The following is a 23,362-nucleotide window of genomic DNA, read 5'->3' on the forward strand; positions in this document are numbered from 1 at the left end:
GGTTTCCTATCTAGTGTGGTTATTATACCAAACCTACCTATTTCGAAAGACTCCTTAACTGTTTTTCTCAACATCCTCATTACTAAAAAATCAATGTTGCTAAAAACCGTATCCACCGCAAGGTCAGGGTGAATTTCGGAAAGTCATTGTTTGGTGTGTCTGCACTTAATAATGCATTATCATTCCATTGTATTCCATTCCATCCATCATTTGTATTTTTGTTCAGGGTTTCATTAAAATATTCTTCCCAGTTCTGCAATTGTCTCTCCACCATGTTCCAGATCTGCTCTTACTTATCTTTTGTTGGCATATTTCTCTTAAATTTTCCCTTCCCACCTGCAAGCGGGAGACTTTATGAAGTTTTCTAAAATCTTTCCTTTTTGCTATTTATTCTGTTAAATCATCAATCCATTTTCTTTTGTCTCTTCGAACACTCCTTTTAGCTTTTTCTATTTAAACCCCTGAACCCAATTTTTTATGTCGGCTTGTTTTAACAAGGTTTATTTAATTTTTACCGAACAACAGATCTTTAATATCTTTCCACGTTTCTGCAGCGAAATAATCTTTTCTCAGAGGATTTCTAAGCCTAGAATATCTTTAAATGCAATCAGTCCAATGGTTTTTGATGCCGAGCTTTTTCTACACAGTTTAAGTCTAAACGAGTTTCAGAAAGTATGTATAAATGTTGAGTTACTGCTGAAGTTTCAAATTCGAACTTATGGAATAGACGCTTGGTAGGACTGAGATGTTTTTTTATAAATTGTGAGAATCGGGCCATCCTTCTATCGTACGTGATTCCTCAGTAATGGATTTTATTTATCTCTTGCATTGGCCGACTTTCGGAATAAAAAATGTTTTGAGTCTAAGCACGACGATATGTGTTCAAGAGACAGTGAAACTTGTGTTGGGTCAGTATGACATGTATATAATATTATTTGATATAATATTTCAAAAACCCTGATACTGGGTATTCATCATTCATGTACTCATTACTGCTAGTGGTATATGGTAAGCAGGAATGAAAGGTATACTGAAGAACCTTAATTTTAACTAAAAGAGTTCAGGTCTTTCCACATTGCCTCTATGCTGGAGGGAACCAGTCACTAGACACAATATAGGAAAACTTACATTATGACTAGACCCCTGGATCTATTTTGGCAACTAGGAAGAGGAGAAATAGTCTTCAAAATTTGGGGGTGTTTAGAGATGGTAGGCTGTTTAACTAACAACAAAAATTATTTTCTGCCCAAATACTTTAATTCTGGTAGAGCCTCAAAGGGGCATTGTTTAACGGAATCCTAACATAAATAACATTCATGTTAAGATCTGTTGTAATAATGAATTTATTTAGGATCAGTCATCTAGGATATTTCTGTGAACGAGTTTTATCGATAATAAATACTATAATTTGGCATTTATAGAGTAACATAATTTGATAAACATATATATTTAAGAGAAAAATTAATTACCTGGTCTTGATTGGATATTACATTTTGGTGAGCTTTAAATGTCTTCCAGGTGGCAGGGCCACACTGAGTAGGTCCCTATGGTTGATTCATTATCCTGCTGCAAATTTTTTTTGCAATGTATGTGCCATTACTGTTGGTGTCTGGTTATTTTAAGGTTCCTGAGCTGTGTGTAAATAATGTTACACAAGGATTGACCCCCTGCAGTACACTGGTTTATACTGCCTTATTGCAGTTTTTAGAACCATGAGGAAAAAAAGTTGACAGTATTAAACTCAGTCAAATGTTTGCATGCCATGTCAAGTCTTGTCAACACAAGGACAAAAAGTAATCCTTACCAACCTGGAACCTACTAAGATGTAAAGGGGTCAGATTGATCTTATCTAGGGAGTCCTGTGCAATTAAACATTTTGTCATCAATGAACAAGAGTTCACAAATGGACCCTTGTCCTGATATGTCAAAGAAGCTGCATAGAGTGATCAAAGAATATTCAGGGGAATGTGTTTGGTACTAAACTCACAGCAAAGTGAAGAAAAAATAAAGGATAGCTATAATCAACAATTCTCCACTTGCATACACTATGTAGGTATCATAAACAATGTAAAGTATCAACAGTAGGGCCTATAACGACAATGGAAAACATTTCATTCCTATCTGCAGAATATCTACTTATAGGGTCAGAGGTACACCAGAAAGTGAGAAAATGATGCCTCTAAAACATCTCATCACCGATTTTATGTTCTGTAAGACATGGAAAAACAAGAGCTGAGTAAGCTAAGGTTTTGGTGCTGAAGAAGCCAGAACAAGTCTCAAATGTTAAGCCCCAATTCTTACAAAGAAATAAAGTATAAAACAAATAAATCCTTACTATAGGAATTTGATTTTAGAAGAGGATGTGTCAAGACTCTTTCCAAGATGCACAATGAATGTGATCAAAGGAAACGCCCTTTGGTTAGTGAAAACAACATTCTCTTTCACAAATAAAAATGCTGCTGAAGAAACTTTTCTAAGCAGTAATTTTAAACAAGATATAATATTACAAATTATTTTAACTTAAAAGACCCTTAATAAAGCCATACAAGTGATTAAAACCTCAAAGCATTAGCCCTCAAGCCCATACACATGGTGTATCATCCTAGACCATCTTGGATTTATATTTGCAGAGGACTGTGCCAGTGTATTTCTTCCATTTACCCAAAATTAGAGCCTGCTGGGGAAATGGGCTACAAATTTTGAAAGTGAACTTCATGCTATAGTACAATTGCTGGAATTCATGCTATTTTTCTGATTTCAAATACTAAGGCCAAAAGAGAAATGCAAATAGTAATCCTGGTTGACTTGAAAGAAGCAATTCTGGCCAGTTCTACATCTGATGAAGGGACTCAATTACAATTAACTGCAAGGACATCATAGAACTGCTGTTAAGAAAGATAAATTGAACTTTAAAGTACCCCTAGTTGCTTCCACAGTAATGAAATGGCAGTTTGAAGCTGAGGATTCGGGTAAAAAAAAATATTTGGTAACATTTAACTATACAGGGTGTCTCAGGGTTAAGTGGCCAAACTGAAAATATAAACTAAGGACCTCAAAACAAGAAAAAAATTTCCTCTGAAGGTATGTCCGCAAATGCTTTGTTTAGGAGATATTCACACCCAAAGATTCCCGTTGTTATGAATTATTTAGGTTATAAGAAATAAATAAAACTTATTTATTTGTTCAAACTACTTTATTAATTAAATGTAAACATTTAATTCATTTTAAATGTTGTTCAAAGTGATTTCCTTAAGCATTAAGACAGGCTTGGCATATTTCTTCAACAGCAGCAGTGGCAGAATGGCACACAAGATTCAATTATCCTTCTTCGTAAGGGATTAAGATCATTCACGGCCTTCCACAGACTTTTTGTTTAAGGTCATCCAAACAAAAAAATCTAGAGGTGCTAGGTCTGGAGAGTGTGCAGGCCAAGCCACTGATTGGGATAATTGAAATTTAGCCATTGTCATGGACCTCTTCTGTCATGTGCAGGACAACCATCTAATTGAACTCCCTTCTCAGTTGCCATGGAATATGTTATAGTAAATCATAGTAATCATTATTAAGATTCCAGAAATGTACCTGCATTGAGTCAAGGTGGCAAGAAATGCGGACCTATTAAAATATCTATTATCCCCAACCACACATTGTACCGAAACTGGTGCTGAAAATGATGCTTACAAATTGTATGGGGATTTTCCTGCAAACAGAGGCGATTATTTTTCTGAATAAAGATACCTCTTCTTGGGAATGGTGAGTACTCTGAAAGCCTCTTACAATATTGTCTATTATCTCCAATCACACATTGCACTGAAACTGATGCTCACAATTGCATGGGGATTTTCCTGTGACTAGGGGTAATTATTTTTCTGATTGAAGATACCTCTTCTTGTGAATGGTGAATACTCTGAAAGCCTCTTACAAACTGATAAATGTTATTGACAGTTCCCAATGCTAATTCCAAATAGTATTAATCCTTATGTTGCCAATGGTTATTAAGGAAATATTAATATTCTATCTAATCCATCTCCTAAACAAAGCATTTGTGGACATACCTTCAGAGAAAATTTTTTTCTTCTTTTGAGGTCCTTATTTCATTTATCCTTAGTTCATAATTTCAGTTTAGCCACTTAACCCTGAATAACACCACCTCTGTTGCCCACTTATCACATACTTTACCATAGATCTTATACGGCAAGAAACATCAGTTCAGAAATATTAAAATCACTTTTTTAAATTTATTTATTCACAGAATTTAATGAGGTTCTTACAAAATAAATCTTGACTCTACGACTGTTCAAAAGTGAATGGAAATCCATAGGTTGCATCAGGGGTAGTAAGGAAGTACCATAGGTCCAGCAACCAATAACACTTTCAATCAATATCATTGCATTAGAAAGCGTTACAAACAAACCAATATCAAATTAAGCTGGATTTATTCACGTTTTAAGAATTAATAATGGCCATAGATAAATATAACAATGTTTATTTCTTCATATTTTATCATATCTGGGATGATTCATCCCTATATACCTGAGGAAATATTTGACTTAAAATATAATAACAATGATATCAAATAATAAAAATAAATACACAATAGTTTTTAAGATATAGTATTGCAACAATTTGGTCTTTTAATTAAAATAAATGAATAGTTAAAGCTCCAATGGGATAAAAGGCATCAATTGATATTCAACTCTGTTATAGTTGCAGTTTAAAGTTACAGAAATAGAGAAAGTATATTGGTTCACCATTGGAGGAAACACGGGAGTATAAGTGGCTGTATTAAGCGAAAACAATCTAAACCATTGATAAAACTTACATGAAATCATAAATTTTGTTTCTAATCTTAGGAAATATTTCAGTTATACTCAAGAACTGAAAGAAAACAATGGGATTAAATATTAGGAAATTTTAAGTCATTATATACAAAAATTGCGATCTAACGTATTGGTACTGTGGATTAGATCAGTTTTTATATTACTCTTACTAACTAAAAAGAATGTACAAAATACTTTGAACATCACAAGTTAAAAAACCATCATCTTTGCAACATGAATAAATAGAAATAGAAGCTGTTTTATCACCATTGGAAAACTACTTTTAAATGATTCATAAAATAAAAAAAGTTTTTATATATAAAATAACAACCTTAAAATAAAGAACTTTATTAATGCTATACAATCGTCAGTAAGGTATACTGAAAATTAAATAATAGTACACATACTTAAAAAAGACAAAAAATAATCAATCTTTGATGCTATATTTTACCATTACTATCATAATCTTTTATAAGAAACTTTATATTTGAAATTCCACGATCAATTGTTTTTTAATTAAAAATAAAATAATTGATAACTAATGTCTCAAAATAAAATATATAACTATAATAAATAAAAATTTTCCTAATAAAATAAAATTGGAATTGCATAATTTCATATACAATGAAAAAGAAGTATCATTGTTATGTTTTTATTTCTGGTTATGCAAACAAAATTAACAATAAAAACATTTTTATTTAAAATTAATTATCTTTAAGTTCAGTAATGAATTCTTAAATGAATCTGGACAGTAATATTAATAAATTGAAGATTTCAAAAGTTCAACACAATGTGGATTTGAAATTTACATAACTTGTAAAATTTCTTATACCACTAGTTACAAAAATCTTAAGACTAGATGATGGATATATATAGTTTTGATGGTTTGAAGAAGTTATGTACATGTTTACTATTCCTTTTGAGTTGATTCAGCACTGTCGAGAGTAGGATTAGTTTCGATGTGTTCTGTTCCAGTTTCATGAACATCAGCATTATCACTAATTACACTATTAATTTTGCTAAGTTCAGTAGATTCTACTAATTCACTGGTCGCCTCCGCGGCAAAAAATTCTGAAGAGAAATTAGTCTGAGATTCAGAAGGACCAATATCAGCAGGCACGAAATCTTCTTCCCCTGGTGGCTTCACTACCTCTGTATCTTTTTCAGCCTCGGAATACAAAGGTGGTTGATTAGAGGGCTGGGAGATATCTGATTCTGAAAGGCTTTCTGGCTGGACCAAATCATTAGTAGATACACCAGACCACCGAGACTTCCTATGAGATTCTCCAAATTTTTGAGGTTGGCCACCAACAGCACAGGATTGTACATTGTCATTTTCCATAAATTCAGACTGTGAACCATCAGCATGATCTGGAACAGAGAAAAAAAATTACAAACGGAAATTTCAGAGTATAATAAATCTAACGATTAATTTAAAAAATGTCTTTAGTTAGAAAACGATTGTTGGAAATGGGTGCTAGTAGGCAAAATAACAATCATGGTGGCTAAGAGTAATGAAGAATCAAGTACTTTTTTCTTAGGTATGATCTTGATATGTAGGTAAGTTAAGATCTTGTTCTTGACAATACCAATGTAATATGAAAAAAAATAATTGCAGGTTGTTTTTTGTTTATTAGAATAACGAATTTCATTTAGTAACATACGACATTCAAACTTCTGAGATAAGGGAGGCCTCTTCACTATATTAAATACAATTAATACAATTTTTTTTTTAATTTTATAAATACAATGCAACACTAAAGCCCAACAAACAAATTGGAATAATGCCAATACCGCCAAAACCTGAATTTAAAAACCAACAAGTCAACATGTCACCAACTTTTATGAGAATCATGAGAAACCAATGAGACATTATAACTCTCTATTATAAGGACAATAAACTATTAAATAATTTTATTAATAAGCAAAATTAATGTTTGGAGCTAAATGATAAAATGAAGAAAAATAAAGATACTTAGTTGCATATAAAGTTCCCTATCACAATTGAATATTTACAATAAGGGTGAAACCCATTAAGCATTTTTTATATTTCTCTGATTAAAGCTCTTCCTAATTTTCTTGTAATAGTCCACAATAAAGAACATTTGGTTCTTTCCCCTGCACTTTAACTCCACTTATAAAATTATTACCCTATAATTCAGTCTTCCCATAACCACAAAGAGCACTTATTTATCTTCAGCATAAGACACTTCAGATTTTATTATCATTGAATCTTTCTATGATTTTTCTCATTATTCCGTTATACTAAAAATACCAAGATTAACATAAACAAAACATTCAACACCATTAATCTTATGTTACTGCATTCTTATCTAAATATTTCAACTTCTTTTTCCAAATGATTTAATGGGTCCAATAACTTTTAGTTCAGCCGTTCTGTGTTTGATCTTCTCCTTTCCAATTTTTAACTAGTGTAGGAATACTAAATTTTCATCCACATTCACTTTCTTATGAGACAGCAACCTTAATATCAAGATCCAGGCAACCCTCTAATAGTAAATTGTTTTTTTATGAAAAATTTAACACTTTTTTTACTGCGAGTTCGAACTTCAAATTTTGTAAGAGTATACAACTTTATTCAATTATTATATTTTCAGAAATAAACTGTTGGTCCTTTTACACTTAATTAATCTAACAGATCAATGTTTAATAATTGGAGATGGTAGGGGGTGCGGTCAGCAAAGAAACAACATAAATAAACAAAAAATATTTATTTATACCGTTTTGACCTGAGTTTCAGGTCATATTTCTTGTTTCTTTACTAACCGCACCCCTCCCCTCCCCCCCGACCATCTTCTCTAATCAGTAATCTACGGTCAACTATCTACACCTCCTCATGATCAATGTTTAAATAGCTCCCTTACTAGTGTAGGGATATAAACTTTTTTAAGACCAAATATCAATTGACAAATAAGAAATAACTATTACTCAGAGATTGATATTAATCAAAAGCTGTTACTTTAATAATACCAGGGTAAAAAATAAATAAAATCACTTACCTATCCATAATTTTCCACTTCTATGAAGATGTTATAAATAATTGTACATAGTTGGTCGACTGTATGTAAATTTATGAAGTGATCACAATAGCAGCCAAGAAAAACAAAAATTAAAAAAAGTGGCAATTATTTATTAAGAGCTGACATTTTGATCCACGTAGCAGGTCTTCAACAGAGCTGTTAGATATATCTTACCTGTAAACATTGTCAACAACACTTAGATCAGACTGATTAAGACCGACAATGTGGGTCAAAATGTAGGCACTCAATAAAGCTAGTACTTTTTTAAATGTTCTTTTTCTTAACCGCAACCTGGAGCATTTTCTAATCATTATTTAACCTTGACCATTGTTTAAAAAATGTTGGAAAAGAAAATGTAAAATAAACTAAAAAAAAAGTTGATTTCCTTAATTACCAAAGATTAAAATATCTCTACCCCAAATTACCCATTAACATAAATAATTTAAATTTTACTGCTAACACAATTTTAACATTTAATAATCACTGCAAACAACTCCTTAATTCTAACAGGACCAACATCAATCTATATAACTAAAATTAATGGAAAACTCAAAATTAAAGAACAAAGTTTTTAATAATTTTCTAAACAAGATCCTATCTATTGGCTACCTGAAATTAAGACAGGTAGAACATAAAAGGGGGTTACTAGACCATTCAATGAAGAGCAGTATTCTGGATATTGTGGAAGGAATTACTTGAAGTTTACCGCTGGTTCGAAATATCTCTCTTATTAATCACCATTAATCCAAAAGAAATCAGACTTGTTTAAAAGCCAGTGTTATAATTATTATTATTATAACAAATCCGAGCAATAGTACAAAATAAACTTGATTTAAAACTAATGAAACCTCGTGAGTAATTGGTATCAAATGAATCAGGTCAAACAACTCTAGATTGTAAATCAGCTTACAAAAATAATTCTGATGTTCTGGTATTCACTATTGCTGAATTTTTAAAAATTCATCAGAATATACCTTGACTGGGAATGGACAAATGACCATTTTAGATTGTATATACCAACTATACTATATATAGTTATGGTAAACTATGGTAGCACAAAGTTTCTCGTTCTTACAAGTATTCTATGGACCTTTCATTAGCTTCCCCCTCCACTTTTTTTTTGTTCCCCTTAAGTCATAAGCGAATAGGTCAATTAATCCTTGCTCTGGAAAATAGAAAGTTTTACTTGAAATCAAAATTAAACAGATTTGTTTAAGAGACCAGCTTAATAACTATAACGTTCAATGACAGATAATAATGGCATACATTTAATAATGAATTTCCAGTAATAAAAGAACACTATTAAGTCCTTTGGTACGAAATCAGTATAGTATAGATAGGTTTACTCTTGTGGATAATAATTTATGGTTGTTTAATAACCTGTCAAATATAGGACTAATAAGTCGATGGATAATTAAATGCTTCAGACTGATTAGGATCCTATTTAAACAATGCAAAATAATGAATTAAGGTTGAAATAATGCAAACCTAAATTTGTTTAATAAGAAATCAAAAACCATTACATGGGTTGATTGACAGTAATTGAAGATCACTTAGTAACAGAAAAACAACCCTCTTACTCTCTGCTTTTCTCAATATGACCAATTAAAATAATCTTCACTTAGATGTCATGACCTTACTAAATTATTGAATATATCACATTAGCAAATGTCAGAGTAATTAAGATTGTTCTACACATAAAAACAAATAAACACACGAATAATTAATATTTTAAGAGTAGTTTTTTTTTTTTTAATTATTCATAACTAAAACAAGATTATATTCTAAAATCCTTATAAATATAAGTGGTAAACTTAAAATCAACTAGAATCCAAAATAGAAAATTTTATTAACTTTCAGGATAATATGGTCCAGAGGTTTATTTACTTTCATGAGTTATTGATGTACTTCATAATTAGTTTCCCATGAACTATTGAACTAATTTTTGAATTATTATAAAAAAATAAACTAAATGAATAGTTCTGAAACTTTCAATCAAAAATATGATTTAAAAAAAAAAAAAAAAGGTCAACTCAGAAACAGTTTTATTTCTTTAAATAGTGGCCTCTTCTCATTATCAAACAGGTTGCCATTGATGACCATCTATATATTGCCAAACATCACCTAAAAAATGGCATTGTTAGATTTTTGTTGAATCAAACAAACCAAAATCATTAAATGTATATGAGAACCATTGCACATAACAATGACATATAGTGGTGCATAGTCCAACTAAATTTCACTTTTCAATGTTTAAAACATACTTTCATAGGTGCCCTGAACTAATTGATAATTTTTCTTTTTACAAGATAATGTGATTAAAGAAATTTAACAGCATATTTACAGCTTTAGCCTTAACAATCACCATTAGGGACTTCTGTAGTTTATTAGATATATTGAAAAATTCTTAAAATGATATTGACATCATTTGAAAACACGTGGGAAGCATTCATCGATCTAGAGAAGGCTCGAAATAAATGAAAAGCAAAATATATATATTGTTCCAAGAGTACTCTCTACAGAATTGCATATTGAAATCGGAAATTTAACATTTATAAGATTTTCTGAATTTATATGTTAGTGTTTCCTAGTGAACATTATCCATTATTTTAAAGTGGATATCAAAGAATATGACTCCAAACAGGATTTAAAATTTATTAATCTCCTAACTCCCTATAATCATTCCTTCTTACTTATGTTCCTTGTATAATAACTGCAGGTTCCTTTAATTCAAATCCCCTCTCAGACTATGTAGATGAGAAAGTCATAACCTTTGTTTGTCTTCTTTGATGTTGCAAAAGATTTTGTTGATCAAACAATTTTCCTATCTTAACTTTACATTTACAAATCTGATAGTGTCTTAAGCAGGCCCTTCATCAACCTTATTTATATATATATATATATATGTACATAAATAACCTATCAAACTTTACTTTCTTCCTTTATCTTCTTATGTCATCTTATTGAATTCTTATTACTTGTTCACATCTATCAATCAACTCATGGAGGTCCCTCACACCCAATCATATAAGTAGAATTTTTCAAAGAACGATCATCTCAACCAACAGTTAAGTATTCCATTTGGACCTTCAAATACCCATTGTAGAAAAAGGTGTTACTCACTTTGAATTGTTTTTCATGCAATGCACTTTTATTAATTCATGTTTGTTTTTGTTTTAGAGGGCTCAGAAAAAAAACAAAAAAATTCACCACTCCCAAAATAATTTGTATGCAGATGAACCCTTCCTATAATAGTATTTCTGGACTTCAAAAATTAATTGTAACTAAATCCAAAAAAAAAAAAAAAACCTGAAGCAATTCAGATCAGATCCATCCCTCCTAACCCTTATAGCATACTAGTCAACAATATACCACATAGATTTAGATAGACTCAGTTCGTTTTTAGGAGAATTAGGGTCGGCATCTATATTATTTAGAGTTTTTAACTGAAGGTAGATTTTAGGCCGAAAGTAGTTTGTTTTATTGAGTAATTTTTACTCACTGAAATTGTAAGTAATGTTTTGTTGGTGTACTAATTTTATTTTATAGTATTTTACAATAAAAATAATTTCGTAATCTGTCACTAACTTATTAGATTTCAAAATGAGTAGTTGACACTGCTTCCCACATCCATCTCCCAATACCCTCTAGGAAAGATGTGACTGAATAGATTAATTAATTGTTACATAAGATCTATTTTTGGTGTTCCCATAGCCTCTAAGCGATTATGAGTAAGGCAAGTTTTCCTAAACTTTCAACAATGTTTTCTAATTCCTTGAGAGCAAAAAATCTTCCTACTTTGCTCCATTTATCTACTAAATGAGATTCCAACCTACCATTTTGTATAAACCTTTTCAAGGAACTGCTTCCTTTTAAAAATCTTTTATCATTTATATTACATTGTTTTGAAGTACTTTACCTATTTCCATTCCTACAGCTTCCTACCTAACCTCTTTTACTTCTCCTTCTCTTACATACATGTAAAGAATAGATGTTCAGGCAAGTTTTTATATCATTAATTTTTCAATATATACTTCATTTAAATTCCAAATATGCAATCAGACAAATGATATTTGAATTGTGTTGGTTATTATTAGGGGACAAAGATATCTCACAATTAAGATTGATTTTCATATGAGACTATCTGCATCAAGCGTCATTACTCCCATGGGTAACCCCTATTTTTGTAACATATTCAATAGAGCAGTCTAAAGCCTTGTTTTGGTCAATTTTTCATAAATTTATTTTTTAATCCCTTGGTTCAAATAACACCTGCCTGCAGAAGGAATCCTTTTATTTCTCCCTGAAAACTTAACTTTCACTGAATTCGATAAATTTCTGCTCTGGATATAGATACATAAACTATGTAGCATTAAATTAGTTAAAGACAAAACAATAAATTGTATTGGAGGATTAATTTGTTATTTCATTTTACAATGGAAACTAGTCTTCAAAAAATCTAATAGTATAAAGATAATTTAGAGATATTTTCACAATATTATATATACTGACAGTAATAAGAAAATAGTTAATATGGAAGGTTGCTGCAAAAGGAGTTAAGCAAAACCCAGGCAAACCTAACCTTAACCGAAATGTCTTTTTTAGACTAAACTGGTCTCCAGATTAAATTATCTCAACGATAAAACACACAGAGAAGAAGTACACTGAGGCTAGGCTAAACAAAACCAGCAATACTTTTTTTAGACTCAGAAAAATGAAGTGGGTTAGGTTATGTTAAATCCAAGATCCTTGATTAGCAACTATCCCTTAGTAGGTTATTATTGTAGTTTTATGAACTCAAATGAAAATTTGATAGTAAATATTAAGATTTTTCAACTATATAAGAATCATATGATTAATAAAAAAAGCTAAATCAAATATTTGAAACAAAGTCATGTGAGAGTGGTGGGAAAAGCTGACAATAGGTAGTGCATGAGGTGAGTGTTGAAAAAACAGACAATCAGACCAGGTGTTTAAATTAAATTAAATTAGAGCTAGCTATTTATTTCTAAACTACTGCCAAGTAATTTAGAGTAATGCCAGATACTCGTTTATATCATCTTAATAGTATATGAAACCCTTATTGTCAATAACTGAAATGAACTAGAATTAATACTTTTTGGCCTTTTAAAAAATATCATGACATGATATTAAAAAATAATATTGAAAAAAAAAAAAAAGATGCGTAAATGAAACACAGACAGAGGCACGAAGCTGTGCTTAGCCTATCATTTCCTCATCCTTTCCTTCCTCTGGGGTGCTAACTGAATGGTTTACTGTTTACATATTTTTCTATATTTTCTAGTGCCCTAAATTCTTTTAATTTGGCAATAAAGAGATCATAATAAAGTTTCTCATAACCCAAATTCTATTTATTTCATACTCTCCAATTATTTTAGGTTTATATTATAACTTTGTTTTGATTTTTATCTCTTTGTATCTATATCACTGATTGTTCCTGAAAGTGGAGGATTATTTTTTCAAACCAGTCCTAAATGTCGGCATAATTTCTATTTCTTTACTAATAAAGGAAAATTAAAAATGCATGTAAAATTTAAAATAGTATAAACACAAATTCTTAATAAAACAACTTCACAGAATATTAAGAAGTATAGATAGTTGAGCGTAGATTAATGATTGGAGAAGTTTGTCAGGGGGTGCGGTCAGCAAAGAACAATATAAATAAACAAAACCATATTTATTTATTTTATGCCGACGTTTCGACCTGAGTTTCAGGTCTTCATCAGGGTTTATGGTGTAGAAGGTAGGCCTGCAACTGGGCCATCAGAAAATGCCGACGTTTCGACCTGAAACAGGTCAAAACGTCGGCATAAAATAAATAAATATGGTTTTGTTTATTTATGTTGTTCTTTGCTGACCACCCCCCTGACAAACTTCTCCAATCACAGAATATTAATTTGATTGTCATTCAGTTAATATTATTTTAGTAACAATTTTTTGCTAGCAGAAGACATTGTTCAAAAATATTTTTAAATAATTTAATTCATTAAAGATATTTTTATATAATAAATATTTTGTTTGTGTGAGTTTCTCAAAGCTCAAACCAAAGGTAGAATTCAATAACTCTATCAAGAAGTGTTGGATTACTCATTCAAATATAAAAAAAAGTGTCATCCTCTTTATAACCAACTGTAGATTATCGTTATTATATTATCCCACAAAAATAATGCTTTGTCAGACGGAACTTCACAAAACTATTTATTACAGTAGAAAAATTACCTTCAACAAAGGTTAGATAAAAAAAAAAAATCTGCTGAATGCATAGGTAAGTATAGCTAATTCACCATTTCTACTAGGTCATGTCTAATAGGTTGGTAGGTTATTTTTTCTCTCAAACCCCAATAGTACAATAACTATCGCCCTATAATAAGTACATATTATAACATAAAAAAATGTATTGATGTATGTAGGTTAACTAATTAAAATAACTGAAAAAGAAATTTGATAAAATTAGTATGGTACCAAACCAAAAAGTCAATCGATTATGCCCCAACAAATTTGATGACAGACATGGAACCGAATTTGTTCCATTTCCAGTATGTATACAAAGCTTTCTAATATTTAGAATGAAGCAAAAATTACTAAAACAACAAATAATTTTTTACTACTTAAAAATAAATATAGGATCTTTTCCCCTTGTAACCAAAGGTATGGGAGTTTTGTATTCATGTTAGAAATAAAAAAAAAAATTTTTTTATCTCAATAATGAAAATTTCCACTAGTATTTAGGTCATTGGGGATCAAGATAAGTAAAATTCATGAATCTACTGTTTAAAAATTTTAAAAGAGAAATGTGAAAATTCTAGTATTCCAGGTATCGTTGAACAACAGTTATGAGAATTATTAATTCCCTATTAAATTGCTTTTATTAATTATTTCTTCTTATGCCTCAACGTTTTGAGACCATCTTCAGGAGGCTTAATTTTTTTTTCTCTCAACATTTTCTATGGCTTGTCATACATTTTGATCCACATTACCACAGTAATATTGTCTTATTTTAGGTCCGTATACTAATATAATTTATAATTATACTATTGTAATTAATATTGACATGAAATAAGACAAAACATTACTGTGGTAAAGTGGATCAAAATATGTAACAAGCTAGAAAACATATGGAAGATTAGGATTTTTAAAGATGAAGTAGTTGGCCTTAAAATGTTGAGAGGTAGCAGAGATAATTAATAATATAAATAAACATTAGAAGTAATAATTTACTATCTTATTTTATATAAGACATAACTTCTGTCTTTAGAAGAAAAATGAAGTTATGTTTTAACTAACTTCAGTTCACAACCAATTCAATGGCGGGAAGAGATAAATAGTTTGTTTCTTCAACTTAAAACGTTAAGTTTATGATCCCCATAATTATTTACAAGCTACGCTCTTTATTTATTTATTATGAAACAAGGAAAACACTGAGGTTCTAAAGACTTATTAAGAAGACAACATAATTTGAGTATTTACAATATCCTATTAATGACAACACTTTAAACATAAAGTGTGTGAGATGATTCTAAATAATATATTAATTGCGATATAAAATTAATATATTACATATTATAAAAAAAATATTTGTATCCGAATACTTTGTTCTTTACTATACCAAAACATTTATAAAATTCATGTATCTCAATATTTTTATAATGCCAATGATTCTATCCTGAAAATCAAAAAAATACCCTCTAAAACGCAATAGTTAATGCAGAAAAACCACTTATACAAAGCCTATTAAAAATCACTTAAACAATAATAATAAAATATAGATTCGATTTGTGTACTAATGTCTTGTTATATTTAAAATTAAATTTACATAAACAATATGTAACAGGGAAGAAAAAAAGAATCAAATTTGTTTGTCTAACAATTATTATAGGAATACTTTTAGATATCAAAAACAGTTTTATGTCACTATTTGCTATAAAAAATGTAAGTAAAATTAACTCTGGATTTCACCACACCAAAAAAAATAAAATAAAATAAAAATTATTTATAGAACGGGAGAATGCCAAAAAAAAGAAGAAAAAAAAGAAAAGAAAATCTTACATCAAAAAATGAGTCACATCAGCAATTATAAAATTATAATTAAGAACAATTAATTTAAATCTTCCACTCGCACATAATATTTCCATTTAATCTTTATTCATTCAAAAGAGAATGAACAGTAACACCATCAATAAATGACAATAAAAATATTATAAATTAAGAAAATAAAATTGGATATATATACTTCCACGTATCCATTTTAAACAAGTCATTTTAAATAATTTAAATAAAAATTTACAGAACCATAAAAGACTAGATCACTGTGACATTCTCCCAACTATCTACGTTACTTTTTACAAGTCATTGTTCTTGCTGAGATGTTTCAACATTATCAGACACAATAGTTTCATTAGGTGTTATTTCTTTAACATTAACTTCATCATCAAATATAGCATTACCAGTAACATCATTCACTTCAGAGTATCCTGCCTCTTCTGTAAATTCAGTTGCAGACTCTTTAGGTTGAAATTCAGCATTAGATTCATTGGGTAGATCAGATGAACCTAAATCTTTTTGTGGTAATTCAGTGGCTTCCTCTGCACCCGGTGGCATCTCTGGTTCCAAATTTTTATCTACTATATCATGTTGATTATCTAGTTGTTCTGAATGAGGCACTTCTGAATCTGTCTCTGATTGTTGTGCACCGTCTGGTGCACTGGACCACCGAGACCTCCTTGGTGGGCGATCATCTTCTCCCCATCTCCTAGAACCTGCAGGACCACCACCACCCATATTACCAGAAACGACAGGGTTGAAAACAGGTGGACCACCAAACCTAGGGGGTGGACCTCCACGCATGCGTGATGGAAAACCTCGTCCCATAAATCCATGTGGTGGGCCATCCATACGAACTAAAAAAAGAAAGAAATATATTGAATGAACATTCTACAACTTTATAAAACAAGCTAGCATATACATATACCAGTAAACATAATTACAACCAAGTTGGGGATTTTACTAAGAGAAACAACAATTAAATACTTACTAATTGATTCTGTTCAGAATAGAAAATGATTTAAAATACAGAAAAATTTAAATTTACAAGTTTTGAACCAGAACTTGATATCTACAAAGTCAAAACATATGGATACAACACAATTGTGCCACAAATATCATACGTAAATCAGTCGACTATGCTTAAATATGACAATCTAGGCCTAACTATTAAACTATGTTTATGGGGTTCATAAATATTATTAGGCCAGCATAATATGTAATAAGAAAACTACTATGATGATAAACTATGGGTAATACTATCAAAAAATTTAAGATTCAAGAAATGAGTAAAAAATGGTAAATTTAAACAAAAACTTATAAAAGAACAGGAAGAACATTCAGATCTTGAGTGCTTTTGGTCAATAAAAGTATTTTGATCAAGTCTGTATTTTCATTAAAATTTCAATATTATTAATAAAAATAGTAATAAAAAAGATAGACATATCTATAAGAATAGTACACTAGCAAGTTGATAGATTTTTTTTAAAATATAACTCCAACCTAAAGAAATCAGCTTGGTTAAAAAAGAAATAACAAAAAACTAATTGGTGGTGAAATGAATGGCTGAGTAGAAAAGATGGAAAATTACATTTCCATATAAAGAAATTCATAAGACTACTTAAATATTCTAACTGAATAAGACAAAATATAATCTCAATGGATGCACTTATAAATCATTAAGAAACATTCTTCAAAACGTGTTATAAAGCAAGATAATCTTTCTTGCTTGCATTTTATAACCTTTCTCCACAGGAAGCAGTAAGATGATTTTAGATGCAATGCAAGGTACAAAGTAATTGAAGAAATATCAATGAGTTCACTGTATATACTTCAAAACGTGTTATAAAGCAAGATAATCTTTCTTGCTTGCATTTTATAACCTTTCTCCACAGGAAGCAGTAAGTAAGATGATTTTAGATGCAACGCAAGGTACAAAGTAATCGAAGAAATATCAATGAGTTCACTATATATAATTTACCATGCACTTACTTAAGAGTCAGGATACCTGCATTACCTTAAAAGCAAAGGACAAAAACTGCAGATCTTAGAGAGGAAATTATTAGATGAATCTTTGGCCCAATTAACAATAGAAGAATGGTGAAAGCAAACAAAAAAGAAACCTATGTCTGTCCAAATAATGGCAAAATCAGATAATGTCATCAGCATGCGCACACATGTGGTTATAAGGTGATGAGAGAGAACTCTTGTATGGATGTTGAGCAATGGGCAGACCAAGATTGACTATGCCAGATTGTGCTCATTAACAAAACCAGAAAAGTTAGGGAAACAGAAATGATCAGCTACTGATGTTAAAGGAAGGTGAAATACTTATAGATTATAAAGCAATAAAAATGCATAATTACAGTAACAGCCCTTTTCATAAATTTTTCACAAATATATTGAAGGTGATCAAGTAACTTCCACTAAATTCACAAATAAATTATAATTTTCAAAAAAATGGAGGGTGGAGACATTTCTAAGAGCATAACTAATCATGTTACAAACAACGACATGAAAAAATTATCAGAAGGAATACCTCGAGGTCCTCGCATTCCTATTGGGCCCGGAGGTCCTCGCTGTGGTCCAAACATTGGACCTAAAACATATAAAAAATAACTTAAATACTTTATAAAATATAAATATATATACAATCGCAGTTCTTAATGTGTACAGAGCAAAGCAATATATTTAACTACAAATTATATTAAAAGTGTCAATCAAAGTACTAAGTAAAACCAGTGTGCTGTTTCTGGCTACAGCTTTTCTATGGCTGGTGGGAGTTCCAGAAACACCATTTATTATATATTTATAAAAATACATTGAAATCCACTCTACCTCCATATGTATGAGTTGGTAACCACTAAATAATCAATACCTAGAATATCTGTTTAATTTCTTTCTCCACTCGGTATTGTCAATACATAGAAAATGTGACCATGTAAAAGAAAAACACTAAACAGATTTTATTTACCCACAAAATGACAGGGGGTTCTGTTGGACTCAGTTAAAATTATTTGTCCTCTTTTTACATCATATATCACATGTTCAATACAATGCATTTAAAACTGCACTTATATATTTATTTGAAAATACAATATAAAATGGAAATACAACCGAAAAAATAGAGGAAGTTCCAAACACAAAAATATAGGACAAATCAATTTTGCTGTGGGTTCCTCAAATAAATTCATACATTTTTAATGTTACAAACTACCTACAAGCCAATTTAAATATCAGAAAGTCTCCAGCATAAAAATGAATAAGTAAATTTTTTGTGCTCAAAATGATTAGAAAACAATCAAATCCTATTCTGGTTTCTATCTAAAATATAAATATATTTTACCGTTGGGTTGTCTATGCCTAGATGATCCTTGTTGCGGACCCATTGGTGGGCGCATGGGTCCTCTTGGTCCAAAAAATCTGGGAGAGAAGTCTCCTCTTGGAGATTGAAATTCACCCCTTGGCTGGAAGTCTCTTGGAGGCCCCTGGAAATCTCTAGGAGGTCCAGGGAAATCTCTTGGAGGTCCAGGAAAATCTCTTGGATTCCCAGGGAAATCTCTTGGAGGCCCGGAGAAATCTCTGGGAGGTCCTTGGAAATCTCGTGAACCTTGGTAATCTCTCGAACCTTGGAAATCTCGTGAAGGCCCTTGAAAATCGCCTCTCGAAGGAGGGAAATCTCCTCTCAGAGGAGGTTGAAATTCTCTAGGGGGGAAATCTCCTCTAATTGGTTGAAAGTCACGTGACATGAATTCACCTCCCATTCCCAAGGGTGGACCTTGCATTCCCATACTCATCTGATGACCATCTTCATTCTTTGGAGGTCCAAATCTTGGCCCAAATCCACCTAAAAACCAAAATATAAATCAAAACTAAGTTAGATGAATTTCACAAAATGTAGAGTAAAAATTCCTGCAGGTACTGTAAAATACTATTAACAGAAGGAGAAATACTTAATAAGGAGGATTAAAAGGAAAACTCTTAAAACTTATGGGTAGATTGAAGAAGGATATGGCAGGAACAATGGAATAGCTTAAGGATACCTATTGATCATGAGTCATATTTCAATACTGGTATTTCCCACCTAAAACATATAATAATCAGAACCTACACATTTGTGAATATTTAGCAAAGTTATTACAGAAATAGAAGCTAGGATATTAAGAAATCTTACCAATCCTTCAGTTAAAAACTTCACAGCATGATACATGGTAGACCATACCAACTAATCAATTTAATAAGAACTGCAACTATAACTCGGATAAAATATATAGACTACAATCTATAGTGGCTGTAGACGATTGGAGATGTGAAAGAGCTCTAATTGTGGAGTAGGTGAATATGCGTGCTGAATCAAACAGTGAAGAGAAGTTTGTGAACATTAAATACTTCAGGCATTGTCATTTCGGCAGCTAGGAGGTTAGGACAATATTTTATCCGGTATAATTTCACAAGCCAAAGCTCAAGAGTCTTTACATTATTTTCAAGATGGAGAATTCAAGAACTATCCAATCAAATTTTTGATAAATCAATAAACATAACATGAATAAGTTGATAAAATCTAAATAAAATTTTGCCCAATCCACTTATATAATTTTTTTTCCTCTATCTCGAAAATAATAAAAAGACTCTTGAGCTTTGGTGTGAAATTACACCAGATGACAGATTGTGCTAACCTCTTAGTTGCTACTAAGACAATGCCTGAAGTATTTAATGTCCACAAACTTCTCTTCACTCTTTGATTAAGCATTTACTCCTCAATATGTGCTCTTTTATATCTCCAATTGTTTACAGCCACTTTTTTCAAGGTTTTGTCCCGATCAAAACCAGTTATGTTATAAAGCTTGCCTTCCAGTGAAACCACAACACATTTTTTATTTACACTCATCACAGAACCACACTGATAGATTATTCCTTAATCCACTTTTTGAAATTTAATGAACAACTAACTGCTGAATTTACAGAAGAGACAATAGCAGGTTGAGTGGTTTTGAGTGAGATGTGACTTATGCAGAGAAGAACTTGTATATAACCAAGTTCTCATTAAAGTAAAGTAAATCAATTACCAATAAAAATACAATTTCAAATAGTGACTTTTAGCAAATTGTTAATTTTATTATTTTTTTTAATTTAGGGTCGGACAATAATACAGAAGCTTGGTTAATTGAGACTCTACTGTATGTATTTATGTGTATATATACATATATACAAAAACACACATCAACATGTATATGATTGTAAATAACAAAAAGAAACACAAGTCTATAAATGATAGCAATAATTACCAGGGCCTTGTGGACCAGGAGGCCTAATACCAGGGGGAAACTGCATTGCAGGGGAATCAGGCTCATGCTGTTGAGAAGCTAGGGGCAATTGAGGTTTCTTCTCAGACATTTCATCGTCAGAGCTTCTTTCACTATTTTCTTTATTACTTCCGCCAGGAGTATTATTGTTGCCTTTTCTGTCTTTCCTGAAAATACACCCACACATTTATAAGAGATAAAACTATTTGTATGAATTTGAAAGCTGATATAACATTAAGGATAAGGAATATCCTAAATTTTTTCAAACACTAATTAATTTCACTAACTACCAAGGAACATAGTAGTAATGTACATTAATAATTTTACATTACCAGTGTTATGAATATTATAAAAAAATAAATAATAATGTTGTTGGTATTTGGGAGCAGTGGCATACGCATGCCCCACTGCTGCTGCAACCCCGTACACCGGAAATGGGGTATATACATAATAATTCAGAAAACAATATTAATTAGTCAAATTTGGTAGGTCACCATAAAATCAATCACAAGTAGGTGAAAATTTTCCTACATGTAGTAGTTCAGAAAAATAAGTTGAGATAAATATTCCGGGAGAAGTCGACTCCGTTTTTAAGTCCTTGTTAAATTGATAGATAATTACTAACTGGCAAACACAAGTAACAAGAAGTTCCGGAGCCAACCCCCATTTCTATGCAGACAGACTCATAACATTTGCGTGTATATTTTGATAACACGCATAGTTTGTACAAGTTCTTTCTAATGATCAGATCTTTTTGATATGTTCACTCCTGGCCAACACACTTCAAGAAACAACTATTTCTTATTACTATCAATAGATAGTTTAACAAATAATTTAATAAAATCAATTTTATTTTAATATTAAAGTATGCTTATCACTTAAGATTGAAAAAAAGGTTGGATCAAACACTAACCTTTCATCATCATTATCTCTGTCACCCCACTTGCTGCTCCTAATTCCTTTGCCACCCCAGTCCCTTCGTCCTCTGTCACTTCCTCCTCTTCTCCTTTCCCGGTCTCTGTCTCGATCTCTCTCTGGAGAATCCCGTCTCCTTCTTTTGTCTCTATCCCTATCATCACGGCGGTCCTTCCCATCTCTTTCTCTGTTTTTCCGAGGTGTATCTTCTTTATCACTTTTTCTATCATCGCTCCTACTATCACTTCTTATTTCGCTTCTACTATCACTCCTACCTTCACTTCGACCTTTGAAAGAGGTGTTAATTTGATTTGAAGTTTGAGAGGTCTGATTTTGGTTTAGATGGATACCAAAGTTTGGTGGAGGTTGAGAAAAATTTCCAACCATGTTTGTACCAAGAGCAGACATGATTTCCAAGCTGAAATAAAAATAATTATGATAAATGAAGTTAACAGAATTTTTTAAAAATTTTTATTCATTTTTGTGATCAAATAAATACTCACTTGGAATTCTGGATTTCTTTTTCATCAGGATCATCTACTTCCATCTCTGCAGCACCTTTAGTCATTTGCTGTTGTTGGCTCTGTGCTAGAGTTTGTTGTAAATTCATACCTGAAAATTAATTAGAGATGAAATTTCCAATTTTATTTTCATCATAAGATTAAATATTTGACGTAAGGTACACAAGTTTATTGTATTGCTACTTTATCACTGTAGTAACAGTGAATATTAATGTATCATAAAGGCAAACTACTCCACTAAATTAGTGTATCCATGGGAATAATTTATGAGGCTCAAAATAATATTTTACAATTAATAAAAATATAAAATAAAAAGGAATACAAATATTTTTCACTAACACACCATGAAAAACTAACTGCTATAATGTCAATATTATTTCTAAATATTCATGAATTCTATTAGTTGGTTAAATTATATATGGAAGGTAAGAACTTACAACTGTTTGTTTATATATGAGGTGATGAGAACCAGAGTGAACTAACTTACCTAATGAAATTTTTAGAAAATCCTTTAGACAGAGGGTTTTACCAATTTTTGTTTAACTGCTTTAGACCAGTTTTGAAGTTGAGTCCTTATGTTTCTGTTATTAAGGAACACATTTTAAAAATGTGCTAGTGATACTAAAGACTTAGTTTTATTCTCAATTTTTGCAATGTGGGATAGTCTACATTTTTCTAGGTTCTTAACACCCCATATAAAG

The 23,362-nt window shown here is 30.9% G+C and overlaps 1 protein-coding gene across 5 annotated transcripts in view; it reads right to left on the reverse strand.

Moving 5' to 3' along the window:
• Positions 1 to 4,470: 4,470 nt before the first annotated feature.
• Positions 4,471 to 23,362, reverse strand: part of Isha (Insulator su(Hw) mRNA adaptor) — a 72,696-nt gene continuing 53,804 nt past the window's right edge. For 4 of the 5 annotated variants that reach the window (XM_014430525.3, XM_014430526.3, XM_014430522.3 and 1 more), the window contains 7 exons: positions 22,644 to 22,752; positions 22,139 to 22,558; positions 21,208 to 21,392; positions 19,269 to 19,769; positions 18,462 to 18,521; positions 16,327 to 16,779; positions 4,471 to 6,191 (listed from right to left, as the gene is read on the reverse strand). In XM_014430525.3, coding sequence (XP_014286011.1) covers positions 5,731 to 6,191; positions 16,327 to 16,779; positions 18,462 to 18,521; positions 19,269 to 19,769; positions 21,208 to 21,392; positions 22,139 to 22,558; positions 22,644 to 22,752 — 2,189 coding nt within the window. In that variant the 3' untranslated portion in view covers positions 4,471 to 5,730. Of the gene's footprint in view, positions 9,986 to 16,326; positions 16,780 to 18,461; positions 18,522 to 19,268; positions 19,770 to 21,207; positions 21,393 to 22,138; positions 22,559 to 22,643; positions 22,753 to 23,362 lie in introns of all 5 variants that reach the window. The other variant, XM_014430527.3, reaches the window with a different exon arrangement.

The sequence above is a fragment of the Halyomorpha halys genome, unplaced genomic scaffold (assembly GCF_000696795.3).
Source record: "Halyomorpha halys isolate HHAL.00 unplaced genomic scaffold, Hhal_1.1 Scaffold898.1, whole genome shotgun sequence".
NCBI classification, from domain to species: domain Eukaryota; kingdom Metazoa; phylum Arthropoda; class Insecta; order Hemiptera; family Pentatomidae; genus Halyomorpha; species Halyomorpha halys.